Below are 16,290 nucleotides of genomic sequence, written 5' to 3'. Positions count from 1 at the left end.
GTCTACTTGAGGAAGGTGAAACATCAGTTTGGGGGATAGGGTAGGCTGGCGCATTTGCAACAGATTATCTTCTCTGCCAACCAGTAAGTCAGGGCCTCTGACCTGATGTCTGATTTAATGTTTCAGCAGTAAACTAGCTTCTCTTCCAGGGGATCCTCATCAATAGTCATAAGCACTAAATATTCCCGCCCATGTGCGGGTACCCCAGAAATAATTTAAAAATTATATATAGAAAACATATATAGATATAGCTCTACATATATATATATACATATATCATTTTTTTCTCATACCAATGCAGCTCCCATCTAGGAGGCTAAACAATGTAATAACACACATAAAAACTGTATTTGCAAATATATAAAAACACAAGAGGGCAAGTAGCACTTGAACTCTGTTTTTAATGAGTAAAACTCATGAAGAGAAAACTGCAAATAAAGTAGACATTGTTAGCCTACTGGCTGCATTGTAAACCAATAGCATAGGAAATGAAAGCATTTTCACACAAAAACTGTCACCGTGCCTTTAAGGCAGCGATGACCCCTAGCTTCCCATCATGCCTCACGGGTGACAGTTAGGTCAGTTGTTCTTTACGGCTCCTTCAGTCAGGACCCTGGATTCACAGCTCTTCCTTTTTTATCAAAAAATATCGTATACATTTCTAGTTTTTGTCCTTTCACTCGACGTCTTTTTGCTTTAGAGTGAGAGTGATACCTTTTTTGAATTCCAGAAAAGGTTTGTTTTCTTCAGAAACACCTTCTTTATTTGATTATTGCCCTGCCTGTGACAAGAAGAAGGCCAGATCAGACACACACCCTGTGTGTTTTCTCTGCCTCCCTGATTCTCACTCTTCTTCCAACTGCCATCATTGTAAGAAGTTGTCGCGAAGGACCATCAAAGACAGGGAGAGAATTCGACTTTATGGCCTCTCTGAAAGAGGTAGGTCTTCTATGTCTTTGTAATTCACTTTATATCAATTGCAGCAATTTGAGTTGTGGTCACTGTTTTCTGAGCATTACCCAAAATAAGCATTAATAAATATATAAAGCATTTGTACATGTCCCACTGGTTCACTGTCTGATCTTGGACAAACATTATTATCTCACTGAGTAAATTAATTCAGGAACTGTGAATCTGAAATATTTTCCCATAAGATGTCATATGTGGCACTTCACTAAATGTTCAGGAGACGGTGTCAACTATTATCAAGTGACCCTAAAAGTTAACTACTTAATGACGTATTGCAAACTTACTTTTTACAGGTAAAAATGGGATTTTTGTGTATCGTCTTGAAAATAACAATAACTCCACAAAAAATCCAAGGAAAAATTGTCTGAACTGGTACTTCAATGAACCACCCCCGTATTGGTCCTTCAACACAGCACCATGTCCCTGCACTTTGCTGCAAGCACTTTTTGATCCCAATTTTGTTCCTGAAGATCTGCTCACCTACTATGGATTTCAAATAAACAACCCAGGTAACCAATGCTTTACAATCTTGCTTACTTCTTTTATTATTTCAACTCAAAATTCTACAAGTCTTGCTCCCATTTTATGTTTAGGTCTGGTCTAAAGATAGATTTATTAGGCTTAGTTGTGCTTACAGAGCCATCCATACCCAAAGTGGCTTGTCACTAAAGCTGCTGAGTGGGGCTCAAAACAACGTCATAAGTCATAGAAGAGTGAGAGCTGAGCAAGGTGTTCAGAATAGTGAAAGGTTCTTTTCCCGATGGAGACCAAAAAGAAAGTCATGTTTCCAGTTTTTATTAAAAATGATCTACTAGAGGCGGGCATATCCCAAGGCTTCAGAGATGGTTTGCAGAAACAATTTCACGATGAGCAAAAAGTAGCATAAGACTCTTTCAGCCTGATTCATCATTGGGCCGTTTTGCGAGTCTGAAATAGCGATTCATAAGGAATCGCTATTCCAGACTCGCAAAACGGTATTCATCTAGGAATCGCAAAAAAAATGCGATTCCTACACATTCCTTATTTGCGATTAGCAAATTGCTAATCGCAAATAAGGAAAAACTCCCCAGTCATTCCTATGGGCCAAAAGGCCCATAGGAATTAATGGGGTGTATTCCTTATTTGCGATTAGCAATTTGCTAATCGCAAATGAGATAGCGATTTGAAGGGTGCCAGGGGTGTCCAAAGGACACCCTGTAGCACCCCTTAAATGCACATTTCAACAGGTGTTGCGCACACACATGTCCAAAGGACATGTGTGTGTGTAACATGCAAAAGAAAAAAATGCACTAAAGTGCTTTTTACTCTTTTTTCGCAATTTACCATCAAGTCAGACTTGGTGGTAAATTGCGACCAAATATTGCGATTTCGCAATTTCTAATTGGTTGATGAATTGCATTTAAGGAATCTCTATTAGAGATTCCTTAAATCCAATTCCTCGCAAATATGCGATTTCGGTAATAGCGATTTTTGCATTTGGGATGATGAATCCCAAATGCAAAAATCGCTCTTGCAAAGGGCCAGATTCTCAGAATCTAGCCCTTTGCGAGCGCAATTACCTTTTTGATGAATCAGGCTGTAAATGTCAGCCACTCCCATCCATGGCCCACCAAAAAGGAAAATATTGTTGATAGATGGACTGCTTGGATAGAGACATTTGATGACTTCATTGATGCACTTAAAGAAACTGATAAGAAAAAGGTGATAAAGTATCTCAAAACATTTGATGGTGAAGGTGTCAAAGAAGTCATAAAGAAAATGCTGCGAACTGATAAAATCACATGCCGTCAGATTAAAGAAGCTTTGATTCTCAAGTTTAATCCAATGGCAAATGTTGATTAAGTGTTGGAAAGTGGTTTATTAGTAGTGATAAGTAGGGACATACCACTAGTAATAAGGCCACAAACACAATAAAGGTTCAGTCAAGGTCTAAATAAATTATTTCTTTGCTCAGCCCTTGGTAGCTAGTTGCAAGCAGGCAGACTTAATTTAGGAGACAGGTGTGTAAAGCATTTAAAAACACCAATACATTAAATCAGTAAGACACATCCACGCCAACACAATTGTTTCCTCAGCCTTTTACTCTCTCAGACTGATAAAAAAACTCCTCCCATATCTACCTCACAGGCCAGAAAAACCCTAATCAGTACATTATTAATGTCTAAAATTGACTACTGCAATGGCCTGGTCCTTAACGCCCAGAAAAAGGTCACCAACAGACTTCAGATGGTGCAGAAAGCCACAGCCAGAATGATAACAAACACCCCCAAAGTACCAGTCAATTGCATCCCAAGTCCAGAAACTCCATTGGTTACCAATAAAAAGCTGAATCAAATTTAAAGCCCTTTGCATCGCCTTTAAGGCCATTCACAAAACAGGACCACACTTCCTGAAGAAGGCATTCTGTATCTACACCCCCAACAGAGCCTTGCGCTCTTTAACGGCCAACCTATTGAAGGTCCCCAGGACAAAAAAAGTCTCCGGGGGGGACAGAAGATTCGTCATTGCCTCTGCCAAATTATTGAACACCCTTCCCACACACATCAAAGCATGTCAAAATCAGTTTGCCTTCAGAAAGACATGGCTTTTTGACCAATAAAGGTCCATCACTGGTCTCATCCTCTAGACACTCCACAGCGCCGAGACACACAAGGGTATTTGCGCGCTCTATAAATTGCATCAATAAAATAAAATAAATGAAACACAAGGGTTCAATCAAACCACCTTAATGAGTTTCGAATATGTTTATGTAAGAAGGTGGTTGACAGATTAGCACAACTGCAGGTAATTATTGAAGAAATCATGAGGTAGGTTAAAACAGCCTATCACTGGGGTGCCCACACAAAAATACCACTAACCTCCACCCTGAGTGGGCAAATCGATACTAGTCTGTCACTCGAACAAGGGGAACAGAAGGAACAGTCCAAAAGAAGTTATCACTCAGAGGACATGGAAGCAAAAGCGGGCAAGAAAGAAACTCTCATTAGACAAAGAATATATTCTAATGAACCCAAGGATATGACGTATACGTTGATCCCAAATCAGGATGAAGGCCACGCACTACCCCAAATGACAAAAAGGGAGTGTGCAAGGAAGAGGATGAATACAGTCTGTATTAGCCACTCAGGCTCCTTAAACCTTTCTCTAGCTCCAACACATGAAGGCACAGATTATGAGGTGGAGACCATCCCAAGAGATAATTCCCAGTTGATTGAATTGGTTCCAGTAATAAACAATTTTTAAAATAGGCCAGCACCACCAGTGGAACACAAACCATTAGATAGGGAGGATTTCTGATGGATACATCTGCCAGTGGATTCCTCACCTTGAGAATATCCCCCTACGTCAGCAACGTTCGGAAAATTCTTTTGTAGCACGCCGGCGTGGACGACGTCATAGGAGCACGGCATCGCGCGCGACTCCGACTGACGTCACTGACTCCTTTTTAGGCCTATGTCGGCGTGATGACATCAGTTCCCTTTTTTCCGCGTCGAACGGTTTCGGGGAACCTCTGTAGCTGTTGGTAACTTTGTTACTGTTTTTCTCTGTTTGGCTTCTTGCTTCTTTGTTTCTTGTAGAAGATGTCGACTAAGAAGACCGGGTTCAAGCCTTGTGGGGAGTGCGGCAAGATGATGTCGATTACGGACCCGCATGAAGATTGTATCTGGTGCCTGAGTTCGGACCACGATGTCATAGGCTGTTCTTCGTGTGAGAAGATGATTCCGAAGGCTCTTCAAGAGAGGGAAGCGAAACTTCTGGTGGCGAAGTTGAAAAGTAGAAAAGAGAAGAAAACTTCGAGATTGCGTTTGAGCAGGGCGAGGTCGAAGTCGAGTCGAAGTCGCAGTGGAAGTCGAGGTCGAGGTCTTGCATGGCGTCGCCTTTGAAGTCGTCTTCTGGTCATGCTTCGAGGTCAGCGAAGAAAAAGCATAAGAAGTGAAGGCATGGATCTCGTCATCACTCCGGTATGGACTCTGAGTCGAGGCCGAAGTCGCCTAAGAGGAGGTATAGAAAGGATGAGGTGTCTCCTTCGCTTGGTTTTCCAGACAGTGAGGCTTCTCCCTTGGAGTCGCCGGTGCATTCTCCGGCTCCAGTGTTGGTTCCCTCTACGGCGCCGTCCCCGGCTCGTGAGGAAGAAGAGGCTCCTTTACAAGAGGGCTCGGTGACTCCAGTCAATCTGCCTGTGGAAGAGGAGGTGAATTCGGAACCTCCGAGAGGGCATCCTATGGGTTCTTACCTGCCCTTCCCAGCTCCAGGTCAAGACCCTACTTCGTTTTTAAACGCGATGTATGGAGTCTACTCGAGAGCTTTGTACCCCTCTGGTTCACCTTCGGGTCCCATGGGTCCATTGGCATATAATTTAGGAGTTCCTCACTCCTATGCTCCAGCTTCTTTTATGCCATTTATGCCGGCTCAGGCTTCGCCTTGGCTTTTCTCGGCGCCGTCGAAGTCGTCGACCCTGATTCCATCGGCGCCGGCTCCGTCTCAACGTCGTGAGCAGCAGCTTGTGCTTCCGGATTCGATCTCGACACCGGCTCCGGCTCCGTCGGAGTCGGTCACGGATCCGTCAGCGCGGCTCGTGAAGGAAAGATCGAGGTGGGAGGCTCAGCATCTTATAGAAGAGCAAAGATATAGAGAGGCCGAGGCTGAGATGGAAGAAGGTGAGCTTCAGGAGGACTATTTTGATGATTTGAGGGAAGCTAGCGGCTTAGAGCTTTCCCCTGAATGGGAGCTGTCCTCTGTTTCTGATGCTCCTTCAAAGGACGTTGTACCATACCATGTGGTTATTAAAAAGGCTGCAGCTCTTTTGAATTTGACTTTGCCTACAGCTGAGTTCAATGCTAATATATTGACTAAGGTCCTTCATTCCCCATCATCGATTGTAGAACCATTGCTTCCTTTTAATGAGGTTTTGACAGAGCCTATATTGGAGGTTTGGAACAGGCCTCTTACAGCTCCTGCAGTGGCTAAGGGTGTTGCAAGGAGGTATAGGGTAGCTCCTGTTGATCCTGAGTTTCTAATCTCGCATCCTTCGCCTGAAAGTCTGGTTATACAGGCAGCCTGTTCGAAGAAGTCTGTTGGTGCTTTCCCTCAAGTGCCTGGGGATAAAAAGTCCAAATAACAGGATCAGACTGCGAAGAAGATTTTCTCTTCTGCGAGTATGGCTCTAAAATCGACCAATGCCACATGTCTCATGGTGAGATATATAAATGCTCTGATGGACTCTGTACGGCAGTTGGCTCCAAAGATTCCTGAGGACAGCAGGAAGGATTTTGATGAAGTGTTGGCTGATACACAGGCAGCTGCACGTCAAGTGATTCAAAGTGGACTTGACACTGCTGATTCAGTTGCTCACATTATGGGAACTTCTGTTGCCTCTAGAAGGGCTACTTGGCTGAAGTCATCTAACTTTTCTGCAGACGTTCAGGCAGCTTTGTTGGATTTGCCATTTGATGGTACTGGTTTATTTGGAAAGAAAGCTGATGCAGCTTTAGAAAGATTTAAGGACAGTAGGGCTACTGCCAGATCTTTGGGGCTGCAGTCCAGAGGCTCTGCTACTAAGAGGTTTAGAGGTTTTGGGCGTGCATCCTTTCGACCCTACCGTCAAGTACAAACGCAGCAGCAACAGCAAAATCCACTGTATAAATCCTACAGGGGTAGACAAAGAGCTCGTCCTCCAGGACGTCAGCCTCCTCCTCCTCTTCCTCCTCCGCTTCCCATCCCCCTCCTTCATCAGCAAAGCAACCCTAGATCCGCCATTCCGGATCATGCGGGTCCTGTAGGGGGTCGGCTTACCCATTTTCTACGGGATTGGGAATCAGTTACATCAGATCTTTGGGTTCTCAATTTCGTAGAGAATGGGTATGCTCTTCCCTTTCGGGAATTTCCACCAGATTACCCTCCTTGCCAAGGTTTTTTCTCGCAGGACCACCTACTTTTCCTGCAGGAGGAGGTCCTGTCACTGTTATGAAAAGGTGCAATTGAGGTGGTTCCAGAGCAGGAAGGTCAGGGATGCTACTCCCGGTATTTCCTGATCCCCCAAGAAGGATTTGCAGACTTCGTCCAATCCTGGATCTCAGGATCTTGAACCTTTACCTGAAGCAGAAGAAGTTAAAGATGCTCACCAAGCGCTACTGGAAGAAGACTGGATGGTGTTGATCGACTTGCAGGATGCATATTTTCACATCCCAATCCTGAGGTTGCACAGGAAGTATCTCCGTTTTACGGTGGGATCACAGCATTACCAGTTTGTGGTCCTTCCGTTTGGTCTCACTACTGCGCCTCGAGTCTTCACCAAGGTGATGGCTGTGGTGGCAGCACATCTCAGAAGATCAGGGATTCCAGTATTCCCTTATCTGGATGATTAACTGATCAAGGCGGAATCTCCAGAGAAAGTGCTCCATCATCTGCAAGACACAACTCAGTTGTTGTACAGGTTGGGTTTTTCGATAAATGTACCCAAATCTCACCTGGTGCCCTCCCAGCGCAGCCTGTTCATTGGTGCAGTACTGGATACAACTGTATGTCGGGCATTCCCTCCTCCACAACGGATTCGTGACATACTGGAAATGATTCCTTTGTTTCACAATGGAGCGGTCGTTCCAGTCTTGAAGGTCCTTTGCCTGCTCGGTCTGATGGCTTCCTGCATTCTGTTGGTCAACCATGCACGCTGGCACATGAGGGCACTCCAGTGGTGTCCCCACAGGCAGTGGCATCAACACAACGGAGATCTCAGGGAGTCTGTGAGGATCTCCAGAGAAGCTGCGGCGGATGTATCTTGGTGGGGTGTGGAAGGCAATCTGTCTCAAGGAAAGCCTTTCCATCTACCTCCATCGGTTGCCACAGTGATAACTGATGCATCCACTCTAGGGTGGGGTGCTCATCTGGGGGATCTGGAGATCAAGGGTCTTTGGTCTCCAGAGGAAAGGTTGCTTCACATCAACCTTCTAGAATTGAGGGCAATACGTCTAGCACTCAAGGCCTTCCTCCCTTCCCTTCGGGGGAGGTCGGTTCAAGTCCTGACGGACAACACCACTGTGATGTGGTATTTCATCAAACAGGGAGGAGTGGGGTCGCAGTGTCTCTGCAGAGAGGCTCTGCATCTCTTGTCCTGGGTTCAGGACCATCAGATTTGTCTGATGGCAAATCAGCTGGCCGGAGTTCTGAACGTGCATGCAGACCGTCTCAGTCGGCAGTTCTCAGCCAACCACGAGTGGAGGCTTCATCCAGAGGTGGTTCATCACGTCTTCCGGACGTGGGGAACTCCTCAGGTGGACCTGTTCGCCACTCACGAGAATGCTTACTGCCCAACATTCTACAGTCTCCAGTTTCCGATGCAGGAGCCCTGGCGGACTCGTTTCAGTTGAGTTGGGTCTCACAGCTCCTTTACGCGTTTCCTCCCATACCCTTGATTCCTCGCGTTCCGAGGAAGATTGGCCAAGACCGGGCCCAAGTTATATTGATCGCCCTGGATTGGCCAAGAAGGGTGTGGTACACAGATCTTCTCCCACCGCCCGCCGCTCCATCTCCCTCTCAGGGCAGATCTCCTCTCTCAGATGGAGGGGCAGGTTCTACACCCCCACCTCCAAACCTTACACCTTCATGCCTGGAGATTGAACGGGGCAACCTGAATTCCTTTTCTCTCCCACATGATGTGGTGGATGTCATTCTATCGGCCAGGCATGATTCTACCAAGTCAATCTATTCATACAGATGGTCTAAATTTGTAACTTGGTGTGGGTAGAAGTCCATTGACCCTTTAAGGGCTTGTTTGTCAGATATACTTCTATTTGCTCTTTCTTTAGCGCAGCAAGAGTTTGCTGTGGCTACAGTTAAAGGTTATCTTTTGGCATTGTCGGCATTTCTCTGCCTGCCAGATCAGCCGTCCTTATGTAAATCTCCTATTGTTTTGAGATTTCTGAAGGGCCTTACAAATAAATGTCCTCTCACTCCTTTTATTGTGCCTCAATGAGACTTGAATCTGGTGCTTACTTATCTAATGGGTTCCCCTTTCGAACCTTTACATAATTGTCCCTTGTGGTTGTTGTCTTTTAAGATGGTTTCCTAGTTGCAATTACCTTGGCAAGGAGGGTAAGTGAGCTTCAAGCTCTTAGTTCAAAGCCCCCATTCTTCACCATTAATGCTGAACAAATGGTTCTCAGGACCAGGGCTGCTTTTCTGCCTAAGGTGGTAAATCCCTTCCATCTAGGACTGTAGTGTAGTTCCTAGTTTCCCACTAGGCCCTGCGCATTGGAATAACATAAACAGTAGTATCGACGTGGAACTGGCTATATTCCAGGCCTCCACTGACTATGCTAAACTTAATTGGGTTGTGTTACCAACTAGCTCAGAGGTCACTGGAAACTTTCTTCTCTGCATAGGAAGTGATCAGCTTCCTTGGCACAGACAAGAAGGGATTCAGCTTTCCAACAACCGTGCAACATGACAACTTTGCTCCTCAGATCAAGAGTCGATCTCTAGGGTCGTGTGAAACAATAGACATAGATTTCACTCAGTCAGTCTAGTGCAGTTTACTTTCACAGTATGTAGAGAATAGAGAGACGGGCGTGTATCAATAAAGGTTAACATTTATTGAACAGTCTTTCTTCTCGTACAAGAGAAATGTATTGCCACAATTGCAATAACTGTTATTATAAAAAGTACGTACAGTAAGATAAGAATAGTGAAATAGAACTGTAAAAGCATTGATATGGTTTCTTAGCCATACAATGGTTTAAAAGTAATAAAACATTTATACAGTCATATATACATTAGGCTAACATACTCAACTGGTGCTTCTAACTAAGCCTACCCCAGTGTGCCTGACCTAGGCCTAACACGTGAGAAGGGGGAGTAAGTAAGTAGCTTAAGTTAAGTTGGTTTTGCCAAGGTTTGTTTCAAGAATTCTCTTCTAAGGGTTTAGTCAACACCATACCTCTGAATAGAATGATGGAGGATTGGTATCTCCTTCAGGGGTCTCTCTCGATATCCCAGTTACCTGCGAGGGTAAACTGGAAGCGCCGGGACTGGATTTCTCTGCACGAGAAAGGCAGCGGCTTCTCTCAGCGCGTCTGGAGGAAGGAGGGGTGACAGCGTCCGCGGGCAGCTGGGCTGGATGTCTTCGCAGAGGACGGCTGCACGGCTCCTCAAGCGTACTGCACCATAGGTCGCGCTGTAGCGGCGATAATGGTAATCAGCAGCTTCACCACCATAGGATAGCAGGCTGCAGCGACAGAGTGCTCAACAGCAGTTAGCTTCGCTCTCACAGCTCACAGCTTCGCATTGCTTAAGGCAACGTTGGTAATATTTATACCTGACAGGTGCCGGGTTTGACGCAAGTTTGCTGGACATAAGACGTCAATTAAAGATGTCACTAGGAAGTGGCAGCTATCAGTTGCTCATTAGAGTTCTATTACTAATCAAAACATAGCAAGCGGGGATTTCCAGGTTTGCTAAGTTTTTATCTTGTTGAAGAACTCGGAGTGTTATCTAGGAATATCAGATAGTGACTGCTGCTCTGTCATTGCACTAATTGGTCGCAAAGGAAGTAGCAGAGAGTCATGCTGGAATGTGGCTCTGTGGCTCTGCTCGTGTGAGGCCAGAGATGACTTTACAGAAAATCGTACTTGAACGGTTATGCCAATATAGGGAATAAAGGGCTTTATAGCCGAATAGGGTATGTTTTGACAAAAGAAACCATTAGAAATGTCTAATGTCGTTTTGTATTTTTTCCTAACTATATTATTCATTAGGGCTGCACTATGCGAGTTTTGTACTGCAAAAGTTTTGCAACATGTATTAAGATGTCTGTAGTCCAAAACTAGACGATATGAATTGTCTGGCTTGGAGACAGGAAACAAAGGATTGTTCATTTGAGAGGTGCATGTTTCAATCACCCCCTGGTACTCAAGTTGATCTAAGATCTCCCTGACCTGTTTTTTAGCTTCTTGCTTTATGGGATACTGCCGTTGGGCAGTTGGTTCACTTTTTAGTTGGATTTTGTGAGGCGTTGAATCCTCATCCCATCCTACATGATTTTTATACAATGCAGGTGCCTGGGCTACAGCCCATTTCCTTGCATATGTGTATTTTTTGTGAATCGGTATGTGATTCGAGAAGGCAGGCATAATCACTTCTTCGCCACGAGGGCACTCCCTGACAAACTCTGGGGGCCAATCTTTTTCAGCTAACAGAATATCATAGCCTTTTGAGAGCTTATCCCAAAATAGACCCTTAATTTTCCTAGTCTTATCACCCTCTATACGCAATGTTATTTCGTATATTTTATGGGGCTCGCTAAGCCTGGCGTCGGCAGTTTCAACCTGAATGTATTCATTCGTGTCCACTGTCTCCAGATGACTCATCAAGATCTTGCGCGCTATACTGATTTCTGCTGCACTGTCCAACATTGTCAATGCCCACTCCCCGTTTTTCAACTGTGTCCTCAGTATTCTCGGCATGGTTGATTACTCTAATACTGGCTACCTTCTTTTTAGGAAATTGAGATTTCTTATTTTGAGCAGGTTCCTTGTCTTTGGACTTGGTGTGCTCTCCTGGGTCTGACCGTCCTCTTCTTTCCAAATTCTGTGGAAAAGATCGAGAGGGACGTGTATCAATACTTTGATATCTATCAGGTCTTTTTATATTATCCCTATTTCTAAGGTTATATCTTTTCTCAGCGGGCTCCCGTTGGGGAGACTGGCGTTCTCGAGTCGGAGTTCTTTCCCTCCGTCGAGGAGACCTTCCTCTGGACTGGAAAACTTTTTCCTTGGGAGTGGATTGTTTATTTCCATCCCAGCTCTTTTTAGGAGTGTTTGAATTATTTTTAATAAATAATTTTTCTGGATTTTCGAGCAGTTGGGGCTTGACTGGTTTCCCACCCAAGCTGTCTCTACCTAATTCTTCATAGCATTTTTCTATGATTTTTGCAAGCTCAACAGGATCTTTTATATCTGTTTCCCTCAACTTCTGGCGAATCGCCACAGATGCTGCTTCTCCCTTTACGTTGGCTAATAATATAGCCGTGACCTGCTTGAAGTCTTTCAGTAATTTCATACCTAGATTTAAAGCTGGTTCTGGACCGAATTCATTTTGAATCTGTTTTAGCACGTCTGGTATTACCGCCATAGACGGAACACCGTGTGTTTTTGTGTAAATGGAAGCAAAGACTGTACCCCAAGTGTCGCAGTCCTCCACGTGTGGTGCGATTCCCATAGGAAGGCAGATGGTCAAGATTCTGTGTTTCTCAATAGGGGTAGTATCAGGAAATACTGCCTCTATTTGAGTGATTTTCTGGGCTAACCAGAAAGGAATTTGTTCCCGTTTTACGGGTGTTTTACCAAGACATGACTGTATGTTCTGTGGTGTAATTTTATTTGTGTTCCCCTGATGAGGGGTCAGCTGTGGTGTATTAACAGCTGGCTGGACTGTTGCAGTCCGTATTACATATTGGACTAATTGCCTATGTATTTTTATTAATGTGTTTAGCTGTGCTAACAGCTCTTCTCTAGACATTTTTGTAATGTCAGGATGTGGTGTGTAGCTGGCTAGAACCGGCCACGTGGCTCCTGGTCTACCTAGTGGACCGAGCCTGGTTATGTGATCATTGTGTTTTAGGGCGCCATTAAACCAGAGCAGGTGCTCTTGAAATTTAAGTGGAATTTCAACCTCCTCGAAAGGGGCGTACTCATCCGGAGGTTCCTCTATTTTGTAATAGTGAAACTCTTGTGTTATAGCGTTTACCGCTGGAAAGTTTATCCATGAATAGAATACCTCTGTCTGCCGATACTCGTGAGCCTCTATCACGAAAATTACTGTACCACCTTGAGGTGTCAGTCCGTTTTCTATAAGTTTTAAAGTTATAGATCTTCTTAAGTGGACCGGGATGATAATAGCATCCGGGTCTGTGTATTCGGGACCTTGCTGAGTCGCATCTACTGCGGCCCCAGTGGTGCCGTTGTTTTCTACTGACATTGTATAAATGCAGTTTTTGCAGAGTAGGTCTCCAAGGAGACAAAGATTAGATGCACAATATTTTGGAACACTGTATCCTTCAACGTTGAATAAACCAGAGCTTTACATAGGAATCTCTTCCTACTAAGGTCGGGCGGATTTTAACCTTTCACCCACTCCAGACGTCTATTGGAGTATTTACGGGAGAAAGGGGTGTGAAATATGCACGACTGAGTTACTCTACAAGTCTTACGTTAGTTTATCGCCTTACCAAACGTTAGGGCGCCATGTAGTGTAGTTCCTAGTTTCCCACTAGGCCCTGCGCATTGGAATAACATAAACAGTAGTATCGACGTGGAACTGGCTATATTCCAGGCCTCCACTGACTATGCTAAACTTAATTGGGTTGTGTTACCAACTAGCTCAGAGGTCACTGGAAACTTTCTTCTCTGCATAGGAAGTGATCAGCTTCCTTGGCACAGACAAGAAGGGATTCAGCTTTCCAACAACCGTGCAACATGACAACTTTGCTCCTCAGATCAAGAGTCGATCTCTAGGGTCGTGTGAAACAATAGACATAGATTTCACTCAGTCAGTCTAGTGCAGTTTACTTTCACAGTATGTAGAGAATAGAGAGACGGGCGTGTATCAATAAAGGTTAACATTTATTGAACAGTCTTTCTTCTCGTACAAGAGAAATGTATTGCCACAATTGCAATAACTGTTATTATAAAAAGTACGTACAGTAAGATAAGAATAGTGAAATAGAACTGTAAAAGCATTGATATGGTTTCTTAGCCATACAATGGTTTAAAAGTAATAAAACATTTATACAGTCATATATACATTAGGCTAACATACTCAACTGGTGCTTCTAACTAAGCCTACCCCAGTGTGCCTGACCTAGGCCTAACACGTGAGAAGGGGGAGTAAGTAAGTAGCTTAAGTTAAGTTGGTTTTGCCAAGGTTTGTTTCAAGAATTCTCTTCTAAGGGTTTAGTCAACACCATACCTCTGAATAGAATGATGGAGGATTGGTATCTCCTTCAGGGGTCTCTCTCGATATCCCAGTTACCTGCGAGGGTAAACTGGAAGCGCCGGGACTGGATTTCTCTGCACGAGAAAGGCAGCGGCTTCTCTCAGCGCGTCTGGAGGAAGGAGGGGTGACAGCGTCCGCGGGCAGCTGGGCTGGATGTCTTCGCAGAGGACGGCTGCACGGCTCCTCAAGCGTACTGCACCATAGGTCGCGCTGTAGCGGCGATAATGGTAATCAGCAGCTTCACCACCACAGGATAGCAGGCTGCAGCGACAGAGTGCTCAACAGCAGTTAGCTTCGCTCTCACAGCTCACAGCTTCGCATTGCTTAAGGCAACGTTGGTAATATTTATACCTGACAGGTGCCGGGTTTGACGCAAGTTTGCTGGACATAAGACGTCAATTAAAGATGTCACTAGGAAGTGGCAGCTATCAGTTGATCATTAGAGTTCTATTACTAATCAAAACATAGCAAGCGGGGATTTCCAGGTTTGCTAAGTTTTTATCTTGTTGAAGAACTCGGAGTGTTATCTAGGAATATCAGATAGTGACTGCTGCTCTGTCATTGCACTAATTGGTCGCAAAGGAAGTAGCAGAGAGTCATGCTGGAATGTGGCTCTGTGGCTCTGCTCGTGTGAGGCCAGAGATGACTTTACAGAAAATCGTACTTGAACGGTTATGCCAATATAGGGAATAAAGGGCTTTATAGCCGAATAGGGGCATAAGGTCACAGTATCGATCAGGAACCTAGATAAGCACATGACAGGACCGTCTATTACCGTTTCTACCTTCTATCCTCCCCCTCACCCTTCCAAGGGGGAGGAGCAGCTTCACCGTTTGGACCCTAAGAGGGCGGTGAGCTTTTATCTTGATAGGACAAAGGACTATCGAGTTTGGATTTGCTGGCTGCAGAAAAGGAAGAGCTGAGCACAAGAGCACACTTTCGAGATGGATAATACTATGCATCAAGATCTGCTACGCCCTGGCTGGTAAGGAACCTCCAGAGGGTATAAGAGCCCATTCTACTAGAGCAAAGTCTTCTACATCTGCTTTGTCTAGGGGTCTTCCTGTTGAGGAAATTTGTAGAGCGGCAACTTGGGCCTCCCTCCACACTTTCGCGAAGCATTACTGCTTGGATACCGAGGTGACGAGGGCTGGCCACTTTGCGCGTTCTGTCCTCCAGGATTTTCTGGTATAGGAGAGTGGACACCCTCCTCCGGGAGTGGGGACTGCTGTGGGAATCTATTCACAAGGTGAGAAATCCACTGTCAGATGTATCCATCAGAAGAACAAGTTACTTACCTTCGGTAACGCTTTTTCTGGTGGATACAGTATCTGGCTGTGGATTCCTCACATGCCCACCCGCCTCCCCTTTGTCCACTCTTCTATACCTGTGTTTATGACATTATTTTAATGTTTTTATTTGTATATATATATATATATATATATATATATATATATATATATATATATATGTGTGTATATATATTGTGTTTTTCATGCATTGGCTACAGACTATGTGTGGCATTTTGGATATTATGTACTGTGAACATTGTATATGTATATATCTACTGTCATTGGTCCGTTCGGGTGCCTCGAAGGCCCGGAAAAAAGGGCGGAACGATGTCATCACACCGACGTAGGCCTAATAAGGAGTCAGGGACCTCAGTCGGAGTCACGCGCGATGCCGTGCTCCTATGACGTCGTCCACGCCGGCGTGCTACAAAAGAATTTTCAGAACGTTGCTGACACAGGGGCATATTCACAAGGTGAGGAATCCACAGGCAGATACTGTATCCACCAGAAAAAGCATTACCGAAGGTAAGTAAATTGTTCATCTGTATATGTGGATCAGCACTGGCAACTGGGGGATCTCGGCAAGATATTGATGCGCAGACGGAGGACAGTCAAGTTACACACCTCAAGGAAGAAGCAAATCAAATTGTGTATTACACCCATTGGCCATCCAAGTGATTTTGGACAACGGCTGTTATGGATCCCAGAATTCAAATCTAGGGGCTCACAGAATGTACTAAATCGTTCAAGCATTTGTAAGCTAATAAAGGTGCTACCAAGCCTAGATCATGTTGTACCAAAAGATATCCTTGCCATCAAGTTCCTACCGGCAAGAGGGCGACATCACTCGGATCCCAGGCTTGTCAGATTCGCCATTTCAGACCTTCGCGCCCAGGTTCCAAAGAGGAAGAAGCTGCCGGAATCTTAGGGCATTAAAGTAATAGCATATCAGTTGGACAGAGATATCCTCACTGGCTATTAGGTGAGCAGTACCTTGACAAGAAGGCAGACACAATTGCGTCTGTACTAAGAGGGGCAACCA

At 44.8% G+C, this 16,290-nt stretch overlaps 1 protein-coding gene across 1 annotated transcript in view; it reads left to right on the top strand.

The window, feature by feature from the left end:
- LOC147684201 (uncharacterized) overlaps nt 1-16,290 on the top strand; it is a 522,357-nt gene that overhangs the window by 66,992 nt on the left and 439,075 nt on the right. The window contains exon 13 of the mRNA XM_086942611.1: nt 1,263-1,478. Coding sequence (XP_086798737.1) covers nt 1,263-1,478 — 216 coding nt within the window. The remainder of the gene's footprint in view (nt 1-1,262; nt 1,479-16,290) is intronic.

This window comes from Lissotriton vulgaris, chromosome 11 (assembly GCF_964263255.1).
Source record: "Lissotriton vulgaris chromosome 11, aLisVul1.2, whole genome shotgun sequence".
Classification (NCBI taxonomy): domain Eukaryota; kingdom Metazoa; phylum Chordata; class Amphibia; order Caudata; family Salamandridae; genus Lissotriton; species Lissotriton vulgaris.
The sequence above is the reverse complement of the archived record's forward strand: the minus strand, read 5'-3'. Positions and strand labels throughout refer to the sequence as shown.